Raw genomic sequence first — 22295 nt, 5'->3', positions numbered from 1 at the left:
GTGCTCAGCTCGAGTCACGAGTACATCAAGCAGGCTAATGCTCGACAATTCTAGAGCAACTTTTCTTACAACTCTATTTGGTGCAGATCCTGTTATTCTTCTTGGAAATGTATGAATAAACCAACATTACAATTCTAGCTGTCAATTGAGTGTGTCCTCAGTCACTGGTACTAAGAGTAATGATGGGACACAGTCAAATTGTATATATTCAATTGACAAGGGGAATAACTGGTGGTGGCGGGTGGGGTATCCAATGGGCTTGGAGTCAAAGCCTGCTCTATATCTGGTAGGTTGCGGGTGTTTCAAACAGCTGACAGCTACTTCCATTGGCCACGATCAGAGCTAGTTCTGATTGCAACTGTTTAACTATTGGATGCTGTGGTCAACACTAACCACAGTAATAAACTGATATTCAGAGCATAATAGGGGCCCTCTAACATGATCTCAGGGTGCAGATGGAATGGCTTTGCATAGTGAAGGCTCCCGAGGCAGCCATATGTTCCAACGTATTACAGGGCTTAATAGACTAACATCAAAGTGTACAATATACTGCAATACAAATGTGATCCCAAGTTCAAGTCCTATGGGACTTAAAAAAAAAGTTTAATAACAACTTAAAAAAATGTGTATGCAAATGTATTAAATAATACAAATGAAAACTGTATCTAAAAAGATAAGCATATTTGGTATTGTGATGTCCATACAAGTCCACACTAATAAAATATACCATTATTTATGTTGCATGTCGTAAAAAATGAAAATACATAATTCCAGAATTGCAGTTTTGAGGGCACACAGTTTACCCCCAAAAATTTGAATACAATGTACCCCAATACAGTATCAACAAAAGTTACACCTTGAAAGTATAACTTGACACTGTGAACGCAATAGAAACAAAGCACAAAAAACAATGGCGCAATTGTGTTTTTTTCATACTCACTTAAATTTTTTCAATACATTATTCGGTACATTAAATGATACTTTCAAAAAATACAACTTGTCCCACATAAAGTAAGCCCTTATTTTGCTATGGTTAAAGAAAAATAAAAGAAGTACGGTTCTTAAAAATAAAAAAAAGGAAAAAGGGGGAAAAAATTGCTGGTCATTTAAGAGTTAAAGGGTATTTCTATCAAAATGTCCAGAAGCAGCCCAGAGCTACATCAGTATGCATATGTGTATGATTATGCTTTTGTAGAAAGAATAAAAACACAAGCAAAGATTTACCTTGTTTGGAAGAATCCTTTCTTTTCTTCTTTTTTATTGATCTCTTGTTGAATTCTTATTAGCATTCTAAAAAAAGAGGAACATGATTTTTAGGGCTCGGTCAGACGACCATTTTTTTGCGCAAAAAAATGCGGTCCACTAATCTGCCAAATGCGCATGACCAAAGCTCCAGGGGATTCACATCCAGGGGATTCACTTTGTTGTCAATCGAGCCAGCGGTAGCAGTGCCGGTCCCGTTGAAAAAACAGGGAGAGCTGCATGCAGAAAATCAGACATTATACACATCACATCTATTAAACATTTATGGCATATGCTATCGAGATACTATAAGGCTGGGTTCACTCTGGCGTATTTGCGTGCACATTGGCACGCGCAATATGTAAAGAATAGAACCAATTGATTTCAATAGGTTTGTTCACATTTACACGCATTTCAGTGGCGCACAATAAAATAAAACATATTCCATTTTGCCGCATATTGGCGCACAAAAGGTCCCCAAAGAAGTCGATGGGGGTGCGCAAATGTGCGTGCAATGCGCAAGGAGATCTTTAAAACACTGCATAATTCCACTGGAAAAAGAACAGATCTGGAACTAAAAGAATAAAATGCGGCGATGTGGGCAAAACAAAAGCATCGTTCCTTCTGCAAAAATACAGCGCTCAAGTGCACGTAAATGTGCTTGAGCTCATGTGAAGCCGGCCTAAATGTCCAAGTTGGGAGTATATTTTTAATGTATAAAGACTAGAGATGAGCGAGCGTACTCGTCCGAGCTAGATACTCGTTCGAGTATTAGCGTGTTCGAGATGCTCGTTACTCGAGGCGAGCACCACGTGATGTTCGAGTTACTTTCACTTTCATCTCTGAGACGTTAGCGCGCTTTTCTGGCCAATAGAAAGACATGGAAGGCATTACAACTTCCTCCTGCGACGTTCCAGCCCTATACCACCCCCCTGCAGTGAGTGGCTGGGGAGATCAGGTGACACCCGAGCATTAAAATCTGCCCCTCCCGCGGCTCACCACACATGCATTCTGACAGAGATCAGGGAAAGTGCTGCTGATGCTGCTGCTGCTATAGGGAGAGCATTAGGTGTTATTTTAGGCTTGAAGAAGCCCAACGGTCCTTCTTAGGGCCACATCTGACCGTGTGCAGTACTGTTGAGGCTGCTTTTAGCAGTGTTGCACAATTATTTTTTTTTTTGTATATCGGGCGTGCAGACCATTGCGTCCTCAGTCTGCAGTCATTTTACTCAGTATAGGGGCAGTACTGGTGAGGCAGGGACAGTGGGAAAGGTGAAAGAGATATACTGTCTATATAGGCCGTGGGCTTTTTCAAAAAAATTGGGGAAAAATACTATATTTGGGCTGCCTGTGACCGTCTTCCGTGTACTGCGTGTCTGCTGGGGGTAGTAGTCCTAATTAATACGCAGCTAAGCATTACAGCAGGCTTGCGCAAAATTGTTTCCTGGCTCTGCTGTGCCCGTTACATCACCGCGTCATAGCGCCAGAGGGAAACAGTAAATATAATATACGCTGCATACAGTATCTATCTGCTGTTTCAGCTCATCATTTAAGAAAAGGGAAGCCAAATACTTAAGGCGTACCACTGCCCTTTGGCGACTTGACTGCTTCTGCGCTGTGAATTCCACTAGCTCAGTCCTACGCACCTACGTCTCACTACAGGCGTGCGCAAAATTGTTTCCTGGCTCTGCTGTCTCCGTTACATCACCGCCGTGATAGCGCCAGAGGGAAACAGTAAACATAATATACGCTGCATACAGTATCTGTCTGCTGTTTCAGCTCACCATTTAAAAAAAGGGAAGCCAAATACTTAAGGCGTATCACTGCCCTTGGGCGACTTGACTGCTTCTGCACTGTGAATTCCACTAGCTCAGTCTTACGCACCTACGTCTCACTGCAGGCGTGCGCAAAATTGTTTCCTGGCTCTGCTGTGCATTCCGTAAGCGAAGTCAGTCTCCAACCACAGGCCAATAAGCGGCACATTTAATTACAGCGTTCTGTTTCTGCTCTACTCGTAATACACCATGCTGAGGGGTAGGGGTAGGCCTAGAGGACGTGGACGCGGGCGAGGACGCAGAGGCCCAAGTCAGGGTGTGGGCACAGGCCGAGCTCCTGATCCAGGTGTATCGCAGCCGACTGCTGCGGGATTAGGAGAGAGGCAAGTTTCAAGGGTCTCCAGATTCATCTCACAATTAATGGGTCCACGCAGTAGACCTTCATTAGAAAATGAGCAGTGTGAGCAGGTCCTGTCGTGGATGGCAGAAAGTGCATCTAGCAGTCTATCAACCACCCAGACGTCTACGCCGTCCACTGCTGCAACTCTGAATCCTCTGGCTGCTGCTCCTCCTTCCTCCCAGCCTCCTCACTCCATTACAATGACACATTCTGAGGAGCAGGCAGACTCCCAGGAACTGTTCTCGGACCCCTGCCCAGAATGGGCAGCAATGGTTCCTCTCCCACCGGAGGAGTTTGTCGTGACCGATGCCCAACCTTTGGAAAGTTCCCGGGTCCGGGGGATGAGGCTGGGGACTTCCGGCAACTGTCTCAAGAGCTTTCAGTGGGTGAGGAGGACGATGACGATGAGACACAGTTGTCTATCACTCAGGTAGTAGTAATTGCAGTAAGTCCGAGGGAGGAGCGCACAGAGGATTCGGAGGAAGAGCAGCTGGATGATGAGGTGACTGACCCCACCTGGTTTGCTAAGCCTACTGAGGACAGGTCTTCAGAGGGGGAGGCAAGTGCAGCAGCAGGGCAGGTTGGAAGAGGCAGTGCGGTGGCCAGGGGTAGAGGCAGAGCCAGACCGAATAATCCACCAACTGTTTCCCAAAGCGCCCCCTCGCGCCATGCCACCCTGCAGAGGCCGAGGTGCTCAAAGGTCTGGCAGTTTTTCACTGAGAGTGCAGACGACCGACGAACAGTGGTGTGCAACCTTTGTCGCGCCAAGATCAGCCGGGGAGCCACCACCACCAGCCTCACCACCACCAGCATGCGCAGGCATATGATGGCCAAGCACCCCACAAGGTGGGACGAAGGCCGTTCACCGCCTCCGGTTTGCACCACTGCCTCTCCCCCTGTGGCCCAACCTGCCACTGAGATCCAACCCCCCTCTCAGGACACAGGCACGACCGTCTCCCGGCCTGCACCCACACCCTCACCTCCGCTGTCCTCGGCCCCATCCAGCAGTGTCTCTCAGCGCAGCGTCCAGCCATCGCTAGCGCAACCGTTTTATCGCAAGTGCAAGTACGCCACCACGCACCCGCACGCTCAAGCGTTAAACGTGCACATTGATCTGCCTGGAGTACTGCCGTATAGGCTTGTGGAAACGGAGGCTTTCAAAAACATAATGGTGGCGGCGGCCCCGCGCTACTCGGTTCCCAGTCGCCACTACTTTTCCTGATGTGCCGTCCCAGCCCTGCACGACCACGTCTCCCGCAACATTGTACGCGCCCTCACCAACGCGGTTACTGCCTAGGTCCACTTAACAACGGACACGTGGACAAGCACAGGCGGGCAGGGCCACTATATCTCCCTGACGGCACATTGGGTGAATTTAGTGGAGGCTGGGACCGAGTCAGAGCCTGGGACTGCTCACGTCCTACCCACCCCCAGAATTGCGGGCCCCAGCTCGGTGCTGGTATCTGCGGCGGTGTATGCTTCCTCCACTAAACCACCCTCCTCCTCCTCTTCCTCCTACACAACCTCTGTCTCACAATCAAGATGTGTCAGCAGCAGCACGTCGCCACCAGTCGGTGTCGCGCGGGGTGGCAGTACAGCAGTGGGCAAGCGCCAGCAGGCCGTGCTGAAACTATTCAGCTTAGGAGAGAAGAGGCACACGGCCCACGAACTGCTGCAGGGTCTGACAGAGCAGACCGACCGCTGGCTTTCACCGCTCAGCCTCCAACTGGTCATGGTCGTGTGTGACAACGGCCGTAACCTGGTGGCGGCTCTGCAGCTCGGCAGCCTCACGCACGTGCCATGCCTGGCCCACGTTTTTAATTTTGTGGTTCAACGCTTTCTGAAAAGCTACCCACGCTTGTCAGACCTGCTCGGAAAGGTGCGCCGGCTCAGCGCACATTTCCGCAAGTCCAAGACGGACGCTGCCACCCTGCGGACCCTGCAACATCGGTTTAATCTGCCACTGTACCGACTGCTGTGCGACGTGCCCACACGGTGGAACTCTACGCTCCACATGTTGGCCAGGCTCTATGAGCAGCGTAGAGCTATAGTGGAATACCAACTCCAACATGGGCGGCGCAGTGGGAGTCAGCCTCCTCAATTCTTTACAGAAGAGTGGGCCTGGTTGGCAGACATCTGCCAGGTCCTTGGAAACTTTGAGGAGTCTTCCCAGATGGTGAGCGGCGATGCTGCAATCATTAGCATCACCATTCCTCTGCTATGCCTCTTGAGAAGTTCCCTGCAAAGCATAAAGGCAGACGCTTTGCGCTCGGAAACGGAGGCGGGGGAAGACAGTATGTCGCTGGATAGTCAGAGCACCCTCATGTCTATATCTCAGCGCGTTGAGGAGGAGGAGGAGGAGGAGCATGAGGGAGAGGGGGAAGAGACAGCTTGGCCCACTGCTGAGGGTACCCATGCTGCTTGCCTGTCATCTTTTCAGCGTGTATGGCCTGAGGAGGAGGAGGAGGATCCGGAAAGTGATCTTCCTATTGAGGACAGCCATGTGTTGCGTACAGGTACCCTTCATGTTAGGATGCCTTTCTCGTGACCCTCGCCTTACAGGCATTCTGGCCACTACGGATTACTGGGTGTACACACTGCTCGACCCACGGTATAAGGAGAACCTTTCCACTCTCATACCTGAAGAGGAAAGAGGTTCGAGAGTGATGCTATACTACAGGACCCTGGCGGACAAACTGATGGTAAAATTGCCATCCGACAGCGCTAGTGGCAGAAGGCGCAGTTCCGAGGGCCAGGTAGCAGGGGAGGCATGGAGATCAGGCAGCATGTACAGCGCAGGCAGGGGAACACTCTCCAAGGCCTTTGCCAGCTTTATGGCTCCCCAGCAAGACTGTGTCACCGCTCCCCAGTCAAGGCTGAGTCGGCGGGAGCACTGTAAAAGGATGGTGAGGGAGTACGTAGCCGATCGCACGACCGTCCTCCGTGACGCCTCTGCCCCCTACAGCTACTGGGTGTCGAAGCTGGACACGTGGCCTGAACTCGCGCTGTATGCCCTGGAGGTGCTTGCTTGTCCTGCGGCTAGCGTCTTGTCAGAGAGGGTGTTTAGTGCGGCTGGGGGAATCATCACGGATAAGCGTACCCGCCTGTCAACCGACAGTGCCGACAGGCTTACACTCATAAAGATGAACAAAGCCTGGATTTCCCCAGACTTCTCTTCTCCACCAGCGGACAGCAGCGATACCTAAGCAATACGTAGGCTGCACCCGCGGATGGAAGCATCGTTCTCTATCACCATAAAAAACGGGGACCTTTTAGCTTCATCAATCTGTGTATTATATTCATCCTCCTCCTCCTGCTACTCCTCATGAAACCTCACGTAATCACGCCGAACGGGCAATTTTTCTTAGGCCCACAAGGCTCAGTCATATTACTTTAGTAAACAATGTTTATACGTTTCAATTCTCATTAAAGCGTTGAAACTTGCACCTGAACCAATTTTTATTTTAACTGGGCTGCCTCTAGGCCTAGTTACAAATTAAGCCACATTAACCAAAGCGATTAATGGGTTTCACCTGCCCTCTTGGTTGGGCATGGGCAATTTTTCTGAGGTACATTAGTACTGTTGGTACACCAATTTTTTTGGGCCCTCGCCTACAGTGTAATCCTAGTAATTTTTATGGGCTGCGCCTGCACTCATGGTACAGCAAGGTGTGTGGGGTTGGCCTACACTTTTGCTACATAAACATAAATGTAACTGGGGCCTTGTCTATACTGCAACTACTAAAATGTGAAAGAGACTGTTATCTCCCTAAACTGCTGCAACGGGAATGTTACTGTGGCCTGTCTGGACTGCTACTACTACTGGAATGGAACTAATACTGTGCTCCCCCTATACTGCTGCTTTGGAATTGTTACTGGGGCCTGTCTGGACTGCTACTACTACTGAAATGGAACTAATACTGTGCTCCCCCTATAATGCTGCTAGTGATATATTACTGGGGCCTGTCCCTAATGCTACCGCTGAAATGTTACTAATTCTGGGCTCTACCTATACCGCTGCTAATGCTATGTCACTGGGGTGTGGAAACGGAGGCTTCCCAAAGACATGATGGTGGCGAGGCCATTTCCCACCAACGCGGTTACTGTTAAGGTGCATATAACCACGGAAACGTGGAGAGGACACGTAGTGCCTCAAAAACATCCCCTCCTCCTCCAACAATGAAAACATTCTTGGCAAATACCTTTGCATTGGTCCGTCTGATGGCAGTCCAAGAATTTCACCTTTACCGACACAACAAGAGAGCCCCCCCACCATCCCCCCGCCACGGTCCACTTAATCCTGGCCACATTCTGAAAACCAACTAAATAAAACCGCGCCACTAGGTCCACAGTCGCCACCACATTCCCACCAACGCGTTTACTGTTAAGGTACATATTACCAGTCTGTGGGCCGAAGCACACCTATATTGTATGTGACGTTAGCTCTGCTGAGCAGGGCACTGCAATGGGATACATTTATGTACTGCCGATGGGTTCCAGGGAGCCACCCATGCTGTGGGTCCACAGGGACTTCACATTAGGGATTTGTACCTGCCAGTGTCTATGTATTAAAAACCCCGGTCAGACTGGGGCATGCAGTGTGGGCCGAAGACCACCTGCATTTAATCGGACGTTACCTCAGCTGTGATGGGCAATGCAATGGGATATATTTATGTACCGCTGGTGGCTTTCTAGGACCCACCCATGCTGTCGGTCCACACGGAGTTGTAACTGCATGTGTCCACTTCTAAAGAACCCCAGTCTGACTGGGGCATGCAGTGTGGGCCAAAGTCCACCTGCATTAAACCTGACGTTACCTCAGCTGTGATGGGCAATGCAATGGGATATATTTATGTACCGCCGGTGGGTTCCAGGGAGCCACCCATGCTGTGTGTCCACAGGGACTTCACATTAGGGATTTGTACCTGCCTGTGTCTATTTATAAAAAAAACCAGTGTGACTGGTGCATGCAGTGTGGGCCGAAGCCCACCTGCATTTAATCTGACGTTAGCTCTGCTGTCCAAGGCACTGCAATAGGATACATTTATGTACAGCTGGTGGGTTCCAGGGAGCCACCCATGCTGTGGGTGCACACGGAATTCCCATTGCGGAGTTGTACCTGCCTGTGACTATTTATTAAAAAAACCCCGGTCTGACTGGGGCATACAGACACCTTGACAGATTGAATAGTGTGTGGCCCATGGGTTCCCCATTGCTATGCCCACGTGTGCAGCTCCTGATGGAGGTGGCACAGGATTGGATTTCTCATTGCTTCTGTACAGCATTGTGGGCTATCGCCCTGCTCCTTTTAAAGAGGGTCGCTGCCTGGCCGTGCCAACCCTCTGCAGTGTGTGCCTGCGGTTCCTCCTCATGGCAGACGCACTTATAAATAGACATGAGGGTGGTGTGGCTATGAGGCCAGCGTGTGGCATGAGTGCAGCTGAAGGCTGCGCAGGGACACTTTGGTATGCGCTGTGGACAATGGGTCATGCGGGGGGGTTGGGCAGCATGTTACCCAGGAGAAGTGGCAGCGGAGTGTCATGCAGGCAGTGATTGTGCTTTGTTGGAGGTAGTGTGGTGCTTAGCTAAGGTATGCCTTGCTAATGAGGGTTTTTCAGAAGTAAAAATTGTTGGGAGGGGGGGCCCACTCTTGCCGCTATTGTGGCTTAATAGTGGGACCTGGGAACTTGAGATGCAGCCCAACATGTAGCCCCTCGCCTGCCCTATCCGTTTCTGTGTCGTTCCCATCACTTTCTTGGAATGCCCAGATTTTCACAAATGAAAACCTTAGCGAGCATCGGCGATATACAAAAATGCTCGGGTCGCCCATTGACTTCAATGGGGTTCGTTAGTTGAAACGAACCCTCGAGCATCGTGAAAAGTTCGTCTCGAGTAACGAGCACCCGAGCATTTAGGTGCTCGCTCATCTCTAATAAAGACACATTAAGAAATTAATCAGCACAGAATTTAGAACATAGCATTCAGTATCAAATGAACATAGGTCAATGTTTACCCGATCCGGAAGGAATTAATAAGGGTTTCATTAAATATTTAAAGTGATATTCTGATTACTAAATGTTATTTTGAGTTTTCACCCATCCAATGAATAGGTGAAAACTGATGGATCGATGGTGATCTTACTATTGGGACCCCACTGTTTCCAAGAATGTGGGAGTCCCGTTTGCCCCACTTCTGTTCACTGGAGGGCTGTAGCTCCTACCCGATCTAACTTAAACTAGTTTGCGTTCAGTGTACAGCTGACTATGCATGCATGGTGGCATTTTTATTTTTTTTTTACAAAAAGTACAGAATAAGCGCTTTTAAGCAGTTTTGCTATAGGTTTTATTAGACAATTCTGTTGCTAAGGAACTCCATATTCATCTAACTGTATAGCAGAAGAGAAGCTCCAGCTGTGTCTGCACTGATTTCACTAGAGCAGGCACAGATGTTCCCATAGACGAGGGCATTAATAAAGGTCTCCAGTGCATCAGGTGTACAATACTGTATGTCAGCTCCTGATGCACTGAGACCCTGACAGTGCATTGGGTCTGGCGAGGAGTGTGCACTGTGCAGGGGAGAAGCAGTCTGCAGCACAGAACAGCTTCTCCTTATACAGTGCCCACAAATGGAGCATTTGAGACATGAGCGGGGCAGGTTATTAATAAAAGCAGACTGTGGGACAGAGCAAATAGATATGGGGCACAGGAACACTGTAAAAAATGTAATATAATGGAGACATTTATTAATACTCTAGTAAATGGGAACAGCTGTAGCTGCACAGTGCCGACACAGCTGAAGCTCTTCTGCTATGCAGTTAAGCAAATATGGATTTCCTTAGCAACAGCTTCTCCTAGCTGCATAGCTGAAGAGGGGTTTTGAAGGAAAAAAGGTACAAAATAGGCTAATAAAACCTATTGGAAAAATGCTTAGAATTGCCTGTTCTGTACATTTTTAAAAAACATTTTAAATGACAGTTAAACTTTTATTATTTGTAGAAAATAGTTCACTGATATTAGACCACAATCACATTGATGCTGGAGGCTCCATTTAAAGCCTTTGGCACAGATCCGGTACAAATTTCAGAATCTAGTTCAGTCGCTGGGATCCTATTAGTACAGAATATGATTCTTGCAAGCTGGATGCAATACTGTTGGCTTCAGGCAATGCTCCCTGGGAACATATGAATTCACTGTTGCCGTAGAGAAAGGAAAATTTCCCACAGTGCACTGCATGAATGCTGAAAAGCGTATGTATTTTCCAAAAAATTAGATTGGATCCATCAGACCACAAACAGAAGTTCTGGATTTTGGAACACTATAATAAAACAACTGTACACTGTAAGTGAATGATGTTTAATGAAACTGCGTGAAAAGATTGCAGAAAATAAAACCTATAAGGATTAAACTTCCTGTAGGATGCTCTATCCTCCGGATTTAGCTGTTTTATTGTTAAAATTTGCATAGTAAAAATAGACAAATTTTGCCTGTTATAACACTCAGATTATTTGACCTTTAATACAGCAACTGTGGGTTTCTCAACAAAACTCATGAGAAACATTTTCCATTATAGTAAAGAAGAGAAAACAGGCCGCTATCACTGCCATGGGATAAAAAATCCCTACCTAAACTTCAAAAACACTTAACCTTACTACACAAGTTAAATCACCATATAAAACAACCCTCCGGAAATGTGATAAATATATGCCACACGGTAATTACAAACAATACAAAGGTTTCTAGTGAAGTCCCACATATAGATAATCCACAGTGCACAGGAAGACACAGTGGTGGTTAAAATCAACCCACGCCAAATGCACATGGGCTTTCCGCAGAATTTCCGCCCATGCCCGCTGCCATAGGATTGCATTAGATAATGCAATCCTATGCAGACAGCCGCGATTTGACCGTGCAAAAACTCGTGCGGTAAACAAATCCCGGCATGTTCTATTTCTGTGCGCGGCTCTCAGAGGCCCGCACAGAAACGTCACTAGTGACGTGCCGGCTCTGCACTGCGCACGTCACGGCTGGGTGGTAGCCGGCACATTGCAGAGGGGAGGAGCGGAGGAGAATTCTCACAGTGGGATATGACCCGGCCATCTGCCGGAGGCCTACATAATATAGAGCATCATTAAAACATAAGTCTATCATGACCTTTAAATGCCCTATTCTTCTCCTGCGCCTAGACATGGTGTTTGCCCTAATAAGAGCAGCTTCCTATCGGAACTTCACCCTAAATTCACCCTATTGTACTCTAAGTGCTAAATAATGGGCAAAGAGATTCAGGATGTAAATACAAAAGATACAAATGTCCCAGATACAATATGACCACTCCACACTTTGGAAACACAAAAAGAGATTAAAGTCCTAACACCAATTTAAAGGGGTGGTCACATCACCGGACAGCATCCCCTTTTATTGCCCACTGTGCTAAAATACCCCGCTGTGATCACAGTGTTTGCTGTGAACAATACAATATGTTCCCTATAACATAACACATTGAGGCCTTAGTCAGACGAGCGTTTTTTTGCGCGATTTGCGGATCGCATGACGGATGCGCATCCGCAAATCGCGTGACCGGTGCCCGAAAATCGCCCGAAAATCTGCTCCTAGTGACGTTTCATTAGAAACGGGCCGGAGCTGTCCAGCGCATTGCATTCAATGGAGCCGGCAATACAGCCCGCTCCATTGAAAGCAATGTGCTGCGGGCGAGTGTGGGATGCCGGGAGCAGGTGAGTATATATATATTTTTTATTTTAACACATTTCTGGATGAATTGCAGGGAAGGGCTTATATATTTAAGCCCTTCCTGACAATTCATCCCGCGCACGCCGGCAGCCCATTGCTTTCAATGGAGTCGGCTGTATTGCCGGCTCCATTGAATTCAATGGGCAAACATCGTTCTTCTCTTCCACAGCTGTTACAGCTGTGGCAGAGAAGAAGGATTTGTCTTCTATATGTTCTTAATGGGGTCGGCGCTGCTGCCGCCGGCCCCATTGAGCGCATATAGAGAAGAGAACAGGAATCGCAGATCGCAGATAGGTGCGATCTGCGATTTCTGTTCTATAATTTATCGGACGAGCGCATAAAAAGCGCTCATGTGTCCGATACCATTGCAAAGCAATAGTTTTATAAAATCGCCGGACGCATGCGCATGCGCAAATCGCGGCAAAAAACGCCCGTCTGACTAAGGCCTGAAGGTTGAAAAATTCACATGGCCATCAGATAGTAACATAGTATATTAGGCTGAATGAAGACAATGTCCATCTAGTTCAGCCTGTCCCCCTCACCACCCCCTCCCCCCTTGTTGGTCCAGAGGAAGGCAAAAAAAAAACCAACGAACCAATTTAGCTCATTTGGAGCAAACAAAATTCCTTCCTGACTCCATAATGGCAGCCAGAGTAATCCCTGGATCAACATTTGACATCAACAACCCTGCTGGTCACCTAATGTCTATATCCTGTTATATCATAACACTCTAGAATTCCTCTAATGTATTTACACACATAGTTATTTGATCGCCCCTTTAACTCCTTCAGTGGCAGGTTTCTTACCACCCTGTCAGACCTACCAGAGCAGGTTCTTTAAATGGGCCAATCACTTAATTTCAACTAATTTTCCAGTCTCATTCCAAGAGCCATAACTTTTTTATTTTTCCATTGACACAGCCATATGAGGGCTTGTTTGTTGAGGGGCAAGTTGTACTTTTTGATGGCATCATTTTTTATTTTGCGGAATGAGTTGTACTTTTTATTAGTACCATTTGCTGATCTGTGCAGAATTTTGATCACTTTCTATTCCGTTTTTTGTATGGTGAGATAGGATAAATTAGCTATTTTTGCCACGTTTCAGTTTTTTTTTCCATTCTGTGCACCCTGCAGATTAACCTCTTCATACTTTTACGTCCTGCAGTGCCAGGGAATGTATAAAGAGAGACCGCGACGCAACCTCTCTTCATACAGTGTGGGCGTCAGCTGTTTAATACAGCTGACACTCGCAGGCAATAACTGAAATCTTACAGCATTACGTCATACTGCAGGAGCGATCAAAGCATCACTAGTTGTGGTCCCCAAGGGGGGCTTAAAAAAAAGTTTAAAAAAAACAGATCAATAAAGTTTTATTTGTAAATTTAAAAAAGTAATAAAAGTTTAAATCACCGCCCTTTTGCCATATCTTTAATAAAAAAACTAAATCATAAAACAAAAATACATATTTGGTATCACCACGTCTGTAAAAGTCCGATCTATCAAAGTAGCACATTACTTACCCCACATAGTGAACGTAGCCTGAAAAAAAAAAAAAGAACACCAGAAATGCACTTTTTCAGTCACCCCGTCTCCCCCAGAAAAAAGTGATCAAAAAGTCGTATGTATTCCAAATTGGTAATAACGTAAACTACAGGACATCTCGCAAAAAATGAGCCCTTGCACAACTTCGTCGATGGAAAAATGGAAAAGTATTGCGCGCAGAAGATGACCGCAGAAAATAATTTTTCAAAAAATTAAATGTCTTCGAAAAAAAAAGACTAGTACTACAGCAAAAAGAAACTATGCAAGTTTGGTATTGTAGTAATCGTACTGACCCATAGAATAAAGCTATTATGTCACTTTTGTTGCAGTTTGTGTGTCGTAGAAACAAAACGCACTGAAAGATGTCGGAATGTCATTTTGTTTTGCATTTTACTCCACTTTGAATTTTGTAAGACTTTTTCACTACAGCGACGTCGATGAATAAATAAAGAAGTTATGATTATTTAAATGCGGGGAGGAAAAAAAGAAAAGGGGTAAAAATAAAAAAAGGGGCCGTGTCATTAAGGGTATAACTAATGTACTAACTTGCTCCTCTGGGTCATTACGACACAGGGATACCACATGTGTAATTTTGTTTTTAATTTTTTACAATGTAAAGGGAGACAAGTGTTTTTATTTTTTAAATAATTTTTAAACTTTTTTTTTTAAACTTTGTTTTATTTTTGTCCCTTTAGGGGACTTCCACAGAGACCCATCATGACCCCTGATCACATTCCGGGGGTCCGATGGTGACAGCCCTTTACATGCTACAGTCACATAGACCGCAGCATTTAAAGGGTTAACACAGCAGAGATTAGAGATTTTCTCCATTCTCTGCTGTGTAAGAGCTGATGCCCGGTTATCCTCTGACAGAGGGAGCCCCCTCCCTCTGTCAGCCTTTTACATGCTGTGGTCATCAGACCACGGCATGAAAAGGGTTAACACAGCAGAGATCGGAGGTTTTCTGCATTCTCTTCTGTATAGAGCTGGTGCCTGACTAACCTCTGACAGCCAAGTACCAACTCTCCCTGCCACAGAGACTATCAGCTGGTTACCCCCTACATCCAATCTCTGTCCCAAACATGTCAGCTGCACCTCAAGAACATTGCAAGAATACGCTCTTTTCTCACCGTGGATAAGCTAAAAACGCTTATTGTTGCCCTCATCCATTCCCACCTCAGGAGAGATTGGCGTTGAATATGACCCAAAGGCAGCGGGCGTGCTGTCTGGGAGTTATGGTAGTGCCACACACTGAGATGGAGATGTCAGGATGAGGTCGGTTAGTGGAGGGCGGAAATACCAGTAAGTTAGTTTTAGGTAGAGAGAGGACATAGTGTTAGAGACAGTGGATTTACTTTTTTTTTTCTAACTTTAAAAATTTTTTTGTCCCTTCAGGGGACTTCCACAGAGACCCATCAGGACCCCCTGATCACATTGTGGGGGGTCTAATAGTGACAGCCCGTTACATGCTGCGGTCGCATAGACAACGGCATGTAAAGGGTTAAACAGCAGAGATAGGAGGGTTTCTCCATTCTCTACTGTAAGAGCTGGTGCCCAGCTATCCTTTGACAGAGGGAGCCCTCTCCCTCTGTCAGCCCTTTAAATGCTGCGGTCGCATAGACTGTGGCATGTAAAGGGTTAAACAGCAGAAATCTGAGGTTTTCTTCATTCTTTGCTGTAAGAGCTGGTGCCTGGTTATCCTCTGCCAGCCAAGCATCAGCTCTCCCTGCCACAGGGACCATTGGCCAGCTTCTGAAAAAAGAAGCAGGAAGTTGCCAGTAGATTGGTTCTATCTTCCTGCTTCTTTTTTTAAAATTCTGCACTATTGTGTATCGGATTGTGCAGGCAGAACACAATGCCACAGCTTATGGCATTGTGCTCTGCAGGTCCCATAGTCAAACATAGCCTGGAAATCTTCCAGGCTATATCACTGTGGGCAGTAGAGCTTGTCCCGGAAAATTTCCGGGCGTGCCACTGAGGGGTTAATACTTCCAGACGAAGGCAAAAACCCATATGAAGCAGTTGCTCATTGCCTCATATTAGGGACAAAAATTGATTCCCGTCTTCAGGTATAGCAATCAAAAAAAATTCCTGGATCAACAACCAATCTCTAGAAACTTGGTAGCCATAAATTGTTATATCATCCAGGCCCTTTTTGAATGCCTTCACCAAATCAACCATTATAACATTGTCACAACGCTATTGGATCAAAGAATCCCTGTCTATCTTGATATTGAAACCTTCTAGAAATAGAGGATTATAGAGAATTAGTCAGTGAGAATTATACCAAACCTGATGCATTCTTCAGAAGAGAAAAACGACCAATGCATCATGCCTTTAATCTCCATAAAAAAACAGCATTTCTATTCACAGTAACGTGAAAAGCTCAATTTACAGAAAACTAAAGAATCAGAAAACTCTTGAAACTCACTAGCAGTAATGCACTACTGCACAGTTTATTGACCTGTCCCATATACAGTATATGTTGATATATGAAGGAGCATTGTAAATTGTATCAGATGTACATATTGTATGTTGACTGATAGAGATGAGCGAACCTACTCGGCCACGCCCCTTTTTCGCCCGAGCGCCGCGATTTTCGAGTACTTCCGTACACGGGCGAAAAGATTCGGGGGGCGCCGTGGGTGAGTGCGGGGTTGCAGCGGGAAGTGGGGGGAGAGGGAGAGAGAGAGGGCTCCCCCCCTGTTCCCACCTGCTACCCCCCGCTCCGCCACGCCTCCCCCCGCCCCCCGAATCTTTTCACCCGAGTAGTGAAGTACTCGAAAATCGCGGTGCTCAATCGAGTAAATACTCGAAACGAGTACGTTCGCTCATCTCTATTGACTGACTATTCCTGTTAACAGCTCTCTTTGAGTGCTGTGTTTTCCTGCAGGACCCTAGATAGTCCTGGAGTTTCAATGTATGTCTCTTCGTTTCTATATATTATATTACTATAAACAATTCTATGGAAGGAAATGCATATCAACAAACATTTGGTGCTGTTGCACAAACACTTCTGACGTTTTCTATCTGTGGTTTGTGCTTCCTTCCTCGTCTAGAAAGACATTTCAGTTTGTGCACTAGCTAAAAAGAACAATTGCATCCTTGCTGATTCCTTCACTAATTTTCTTCTTCTTCTAGACCCCATTAAACCACAATCTCTCCCCTTACTTACACTAATCTACTGTCAATTGGGTGGGCTTCTCTGCCCAGAGTTAATGGTTGATGTGATGTTTGATGGACATTGGACGGTGAAAATTGCCCACGAAACAGTAGACCGGCGTTGGGCTCCTTAACTACTGGGAGCCATTGCAGCCAAATTGGGGGGATGGCAGTGGCAAGGAGGACAATAAAAACAGGATTGGTAAGGATAGTGCTGAGGCATGGGGCCCATCCCGCTTGCCACAGATCCGACAGGTCATTTTTAAGTTTTGGACAGATGTTCAGCCGAAGAGATACAAATATTTGCTGGAATATATTTTGAGTAATATAGCAAAACTACTTCTGTGTTTTCACCTTATGGATTTGCTGTATTACAAACTGCATGTTCAAAAACATAATTATGCCTCCACACATAGTATTGTGTGACCCTTCTAACAAAAGCTATCATTAACTTTGATACTGGACCCTAGGAAACTAAATCGAAGAAATCAAAATCTTAGTAAATTTGATTAAAATGAGCACAGCAGTCATTAGCATAGGTTGCTCCAGTGCAGGCAAAAGTTGCTCTCCTTCTGGGAGAAGGAAAACGGTCTCTATAGTGACCAAATTGGCCCGTCCTCTACCACCACCATAACTACCGACATGTCCCCTACCTCTTGCTTTCTTCATGCTTCCTTTTTATTTGTTTATCTAGGGTTTTTTGTTAACTTTTTCATGTCATTTATGTAACTGTTATGTAACTTATCAGCTAAGTTTGTAGTTTGCAGGAAACCCCTGCTAGCTATGTAAGGCCTGCAAATAATTTCTACTGCCACAACTGATGGCTGCTAATCTCTGCGGTGGGCATTATAGGAATTTCAATTGTCTTGCATTTTTCACCAATAATTGGTTCGGTGTTACCTGATTCGATTTGGCAAAAATTGGGACGGTTTGATCATCCTGAAAATCAAGACGAGCAACACTACCAGTATGTTGTGTCATGCGCTCAATATACAAATATATTTACAAGGATATGTTAGGACTGTCAGTGGCTTCATTATAAAGAAAAAGAAATGCCATTCTGCAGAAAATAATGCTACCGTATACCATGTTTCCCAATAATAAGCCCTAAAACTATATATATATAATTTTTTTGGATCAAGCGCCGGCCAATCAGAGCTGGCGCTCGATGTACCAATCACAGCGCTTACTGGAGTATTCAAAGCCCCATTACCAGGAGAAGAGAATCCTGTCAGCGCTGAGGACTGCTGCCTGCATCAGCGTGGGGACCAGCGCAAGGGACACAGACGTCGGCGGCGAGGTAAATATAAGACACTCCCAAAAATAAGACACTGTGCCTCTTTTGAGGCAAAAATTAATATAATACAGTGTCTTATTTTCGGGGAAACATGATAGTTTACATCAATAACACTTATACACTGCACAAATACAGTAAAAAAATGCCCCTATATAGTACACACACATATAATGACAGGCACAATGCCCCATTGAAAACATCGGCAGAGTGCAATCGTTAACCCCCTTATTGGCTGCCAATATGTCTGTTTATGGTAATCACTATTACATCGGATTCCTAGCTATCAGGGACAGACACAAAAGAGAAAGTCTTCACGGTAATTACATAGACATTGCTCAAATGAGCGTTTGCCTACATTGGAAACTGCGGCATCATCATCACTTGATCGCTGGGAGACTAGTCAGGTGTAGATAATGAGGAAAGTACGCATCATGCTCCAATGCAGCAGTGGTGCAGCTGTTACAGTAAGGATAAAGTGAAGTAAAATGAGACGTCCTAATAAATAATAACTACTAATAACTCTGAATAAGGCATTTTATATCAACATCTGATCTTTTTTTGCTGAATCTCAGAATCGTGATGTTTTATACATAAATTAGAGCTGTTCTTAGCAGAGCATAACTACACATTGCTAATAGTATCTGCAGGAAACCAGAATTGTATCATATAAACCTTATGGCTGTGTGAAGCTAAGCAGGCTCTGTATAAGGGTGAGTTCACATGAGCGCATAAACGGCGCGTTTTTGCGCCCAATCGTATAAACGTGACCATCTGAGGCGTTGGTTTCCAATGTATTCGTTCGCACGGGCGATTTTACGGCACGTAAAAACGGCAACCCCGAAAAAAAGACGGAACATACGCGACCGAAATACGCACCAACGCATATTCGATGGCCGAAAAGATAGTTTGCAAAGTAGGAACAAACGATAATACGCTTTCTAGCTCTGGTCATGATTGCCGAAAAACGTTCTTTCCGGCGATTAAACGCTGCGCACGTGCGAACGTAAATACGCCTACGCTCGTCTGACCGCGCCCTTAGGAAATGAGAGCACTGGTCCTTAAAAATATGTAATGAAATAATGAGCATTTAAGAAAATTGGTTATAAGTAGAGATGAGCGAGCACCAAAATGCTCGGGTGCTCGTTACTCGGGACGAATTTATCGCGATGCTCGAGGGTTCGTTTCCAGTAACGAACCCCATTGAAGTCAATGGGCAACCGGAGCATTTTTGTATTTCGCCGATGCTCGCTAAGGTTTTCATGTGTGAAAATCTAGGCAATTCAAGAAAGTGATGGGAACGACACAGAAACGGATAGGGCAGGCGAGGGGCTACATGTTGGGCTGCATCTCAAGTTCACAGGTCCCACTATTAAGCCACAATAGCGGCAAGAGTGGGCCCCCCCCCCCCTCCCAACAACTTTTACTTCTGAAAAGCCCTCATTAGCATGGCATACCTTAGCTAAGCACTACACTAGCTACAACAAAGCACAATCACTGCCTGCATGACACTCCGCTGCCACTTCTCCTGGGTTACATGCTGCCCAATCCCCCTCCCCCCTGCACGACGCAGTGTCCGCAGCGCACACCAAAGTGTCCCTGCACAGCCTTCAGCTGCCCTCATGCCACGCCACACTCATGTCTATTTATAAGTACGTCTGCCATGAGGAGGAACTGCAGGCACACACTGCAGAGGGCTGGCACGGCTAGGCAGCGACCCTCTTTAAAAGTGGTGGGGCGATAGCCCACAATGCTGTACAGAAGCAATGAGAAATCCAATCCTGTGCCACCTCCATCAGGAGCTGCACACGTGGGCATAGCAATGGGGAACCTATGTGCCACACACTATTCATTCTGTCAAGGTGTCTGCGTGCCCCAGTCAGACTGGTAATATGTACCTTAACAGTAACCGCGTTGGTGGTAATGTGGTGGTGACTGCGGACCTAGTAGCACGGTTGTATTTTGTTGGTTTTCGGAATGTGGCCAGGATTAAGTGGGCCGTGGCGGGGGGATGGTGGGGGGGCTCTCTTGTTGTGTCGGTAAAGGTGAAATTCTTGGACTGCCACCAGACGAACCAATGCAAAGGCATTTGCCAAGAATGTTTTCATTGTTGGAGGAGGAGGGGGATGTTTTTGAGGCACTACGTGTCCTCTCCACGTGTCCGTGGTTATATGCACCTTAACAGTAACCGCGTTGGTGGGAAATGGCCTCGCCGCCATCATGTCTTTGGGAAGCCTCTGTTTCCACACCCCAGAGACATACCATTAGCAGCGGTATAGGCAGAGCCCAGAATTCGTAACATTTCAGCCGTAGCATTAGGACAGGCCCCACTAACATATCACTAGCAGCATTATAGGGGGAGCACAGTATTAGTTCCATTTCAGTAATAGTAGCACTCAAGACAGGCCCCAGTAACAATTCCGAAGCAGCAGTATAGGAGGAGCATAGTCTAAGTTCCATTTAAGTAATAGTAGCAGCCTACACAGGCCCCAGGAACAATTCCGAAGCAGCAGTATAGTGGGAGCGCTGTCTTAGTTCCATTTCAGTAGCTGCAGTATAGCCAAGGCCCAAGTTACATTTATGTAGCTAAAGTGTAGGCCAACCCCACACACCTTTCTGTACCATGAGTGCAGGCGAAGAACATAGAAATTGCTATGATTACACTGTAGGTGAGGGCCCAAAAAATTGGTGTACCAACAGTACTAATGTACCTCAGTAAAAATTGGCCATGCCCAACCAAGATGGCAGGTGAAACCCATTAATCGCTTTGGTTAATGTGGCTTAAGTGGTAACTAGGCCTCGAGGCAGCCCAGTTTAACGAAAAATTGGTTCAAGTTAAAGTTCCAACGCTTTTAAGAGCATTGAAACGTATAAAAAATTTTTAGAAAAATTATATGAGTGAGCCTTGTGGCCCTAAGAAAAATTGCCCGTTCAGCGTGATTACGTGAGGTTTCAGGAGGAGGAGCAGGAGGAGGAGGAGGAATATTATACACAGATTGATGAAGCAGAAATGTCCCCGTTTTGGATGGTAAGAGAGAACTATGCTTCCATCCGCGGGTGCAGCCTACGTATTGCTTAGGTATCGCTGCAGTCCGCTGGTGGAGAAGAGAAGTCTGGGGAAATCCAGGCTTTGTTCATCTTGATGAGTGTTAGCCTGTCGGCACTGTCGGTTGACAGGCGGGTACGCTTATCTGTGATGATTCCCCCAGCCGCACTAAACACCCTCTCCGACAAGACGCTAGCCGCAGGACAAGCAAGCACCTCCAGGGCATACAGCGCTAGTTCAGGCCACGTGTCCAGCTTCGACACCCAGTAGTTGTAGGTGGCAGAGGCGTCACGGAGGACGGTCGTGCGATCGGCTATGTACTCCCTCACCATCCTTTTACAGTGCTCCCGCCGACTCTGCCTTGACTGGGGAGCGGTGACACAGTCTTGCTGGGGAGCCATAAAGCTGTCCAGGCCCTTAAAGACTGTTGCACTGCCTGGGCTGTACATGCTGCTCGATCTCCGCACCTCCCCTGCTACCTGGCGCTCGGAACTGTGCCTTCTGCCACTAGCGCTGTCGGATGGGAATTTTACCATCAGCTTGTCCGCCAGGGTCCTGTGGTATAGCAACACTCTCGAACCCCTTTCCTCTTCGGGAATGAGAGTGGGAAGGTTCTCCTTATAGCGTGGGTCGAGCAGTGTGTACACCCAGTAATCCGTAGTGGCCAGAATGCGTGTAACGCGAGGGTCACGAGAAAGGCATCCTAACATGAAGTCAGCCATGTGTGCCAGGGTACCTGTACGCAACCCATGGCTGTCTGCACTAGGAAGATCACTTTCAGGATCCTCCTCCTCCTCCTCAGGCCATACACGCTGAAATGATGACAGGCAAGCAGCATGGGTACCGTCAGCAGTGGGCCAAGCTGTCTCTTCCCCCTCCTCCTCATGCTCCTCCTCCTCCTCCTGAATGCGCTGAGATATAGACAGGAGGGTGCTCTGACTATCCAGCGACATACTGTCTTCCCTCGGCTCTGTTTCCGAGCGCAAAGCGGCTGCCTTTATGGTTTGCAGGGAACTTCTCAAGATGCATAGCAGAGGAATGGTGACGCTAATGATTGCAGCATCGCCGCTCACCACCTGGGTAGACTGCTC

The 22295-nt window shown here is 46.6% G+C and overlaps 1 protein-coding gene across 2 annotated transcripts in view; it reads right to left on the bottom strand.

Annotated features, from left to right (window-relative positions):
• The window catches only part of LCP2 (lymphocyte cytosolic protein 2), a 93099-nt gene that overhangs the window by 43787 nt on the left and 27017 nt on the right, over window positions 1–22295 (bottom strand). The window contains exon 4 of one of the 2 annotated variants that reach the window (XM_066591094.1): window positions 1225–1290. The exons of the other annotated variant lie outside the window; for it this stretch is intronic. Within the exon in view, the coding sequence (XP_066447191.1) occupies window positions 1225–1290 (66 nt within the window). The remainder of the gene's footprint in view (window positions 1–1224; window positions 1291–22295) is intronic. 2 annotated transcript variants of the gene reach the window in all.

The sequence above is a fragment of the Eleutherodactylus coqui genome, chromosome 2 (assembly GCF_035609145.1).
Source record: "Eleutherodactylus coqui strain aEleCoq1 chromosome 2, aEleCoq1.hap1, whole genome shotgun sequence".
NCBI classification, from domain to species: Eukaryota; Metazoa; Chordata; class Amphibia; order Anura; family Eleutherodactylidae; genus Eleutherodactylus; species Eleutherodactylus coqui.
This window is presented reverse-complemented; position numbering and strand designations above follow the sequence as displayed.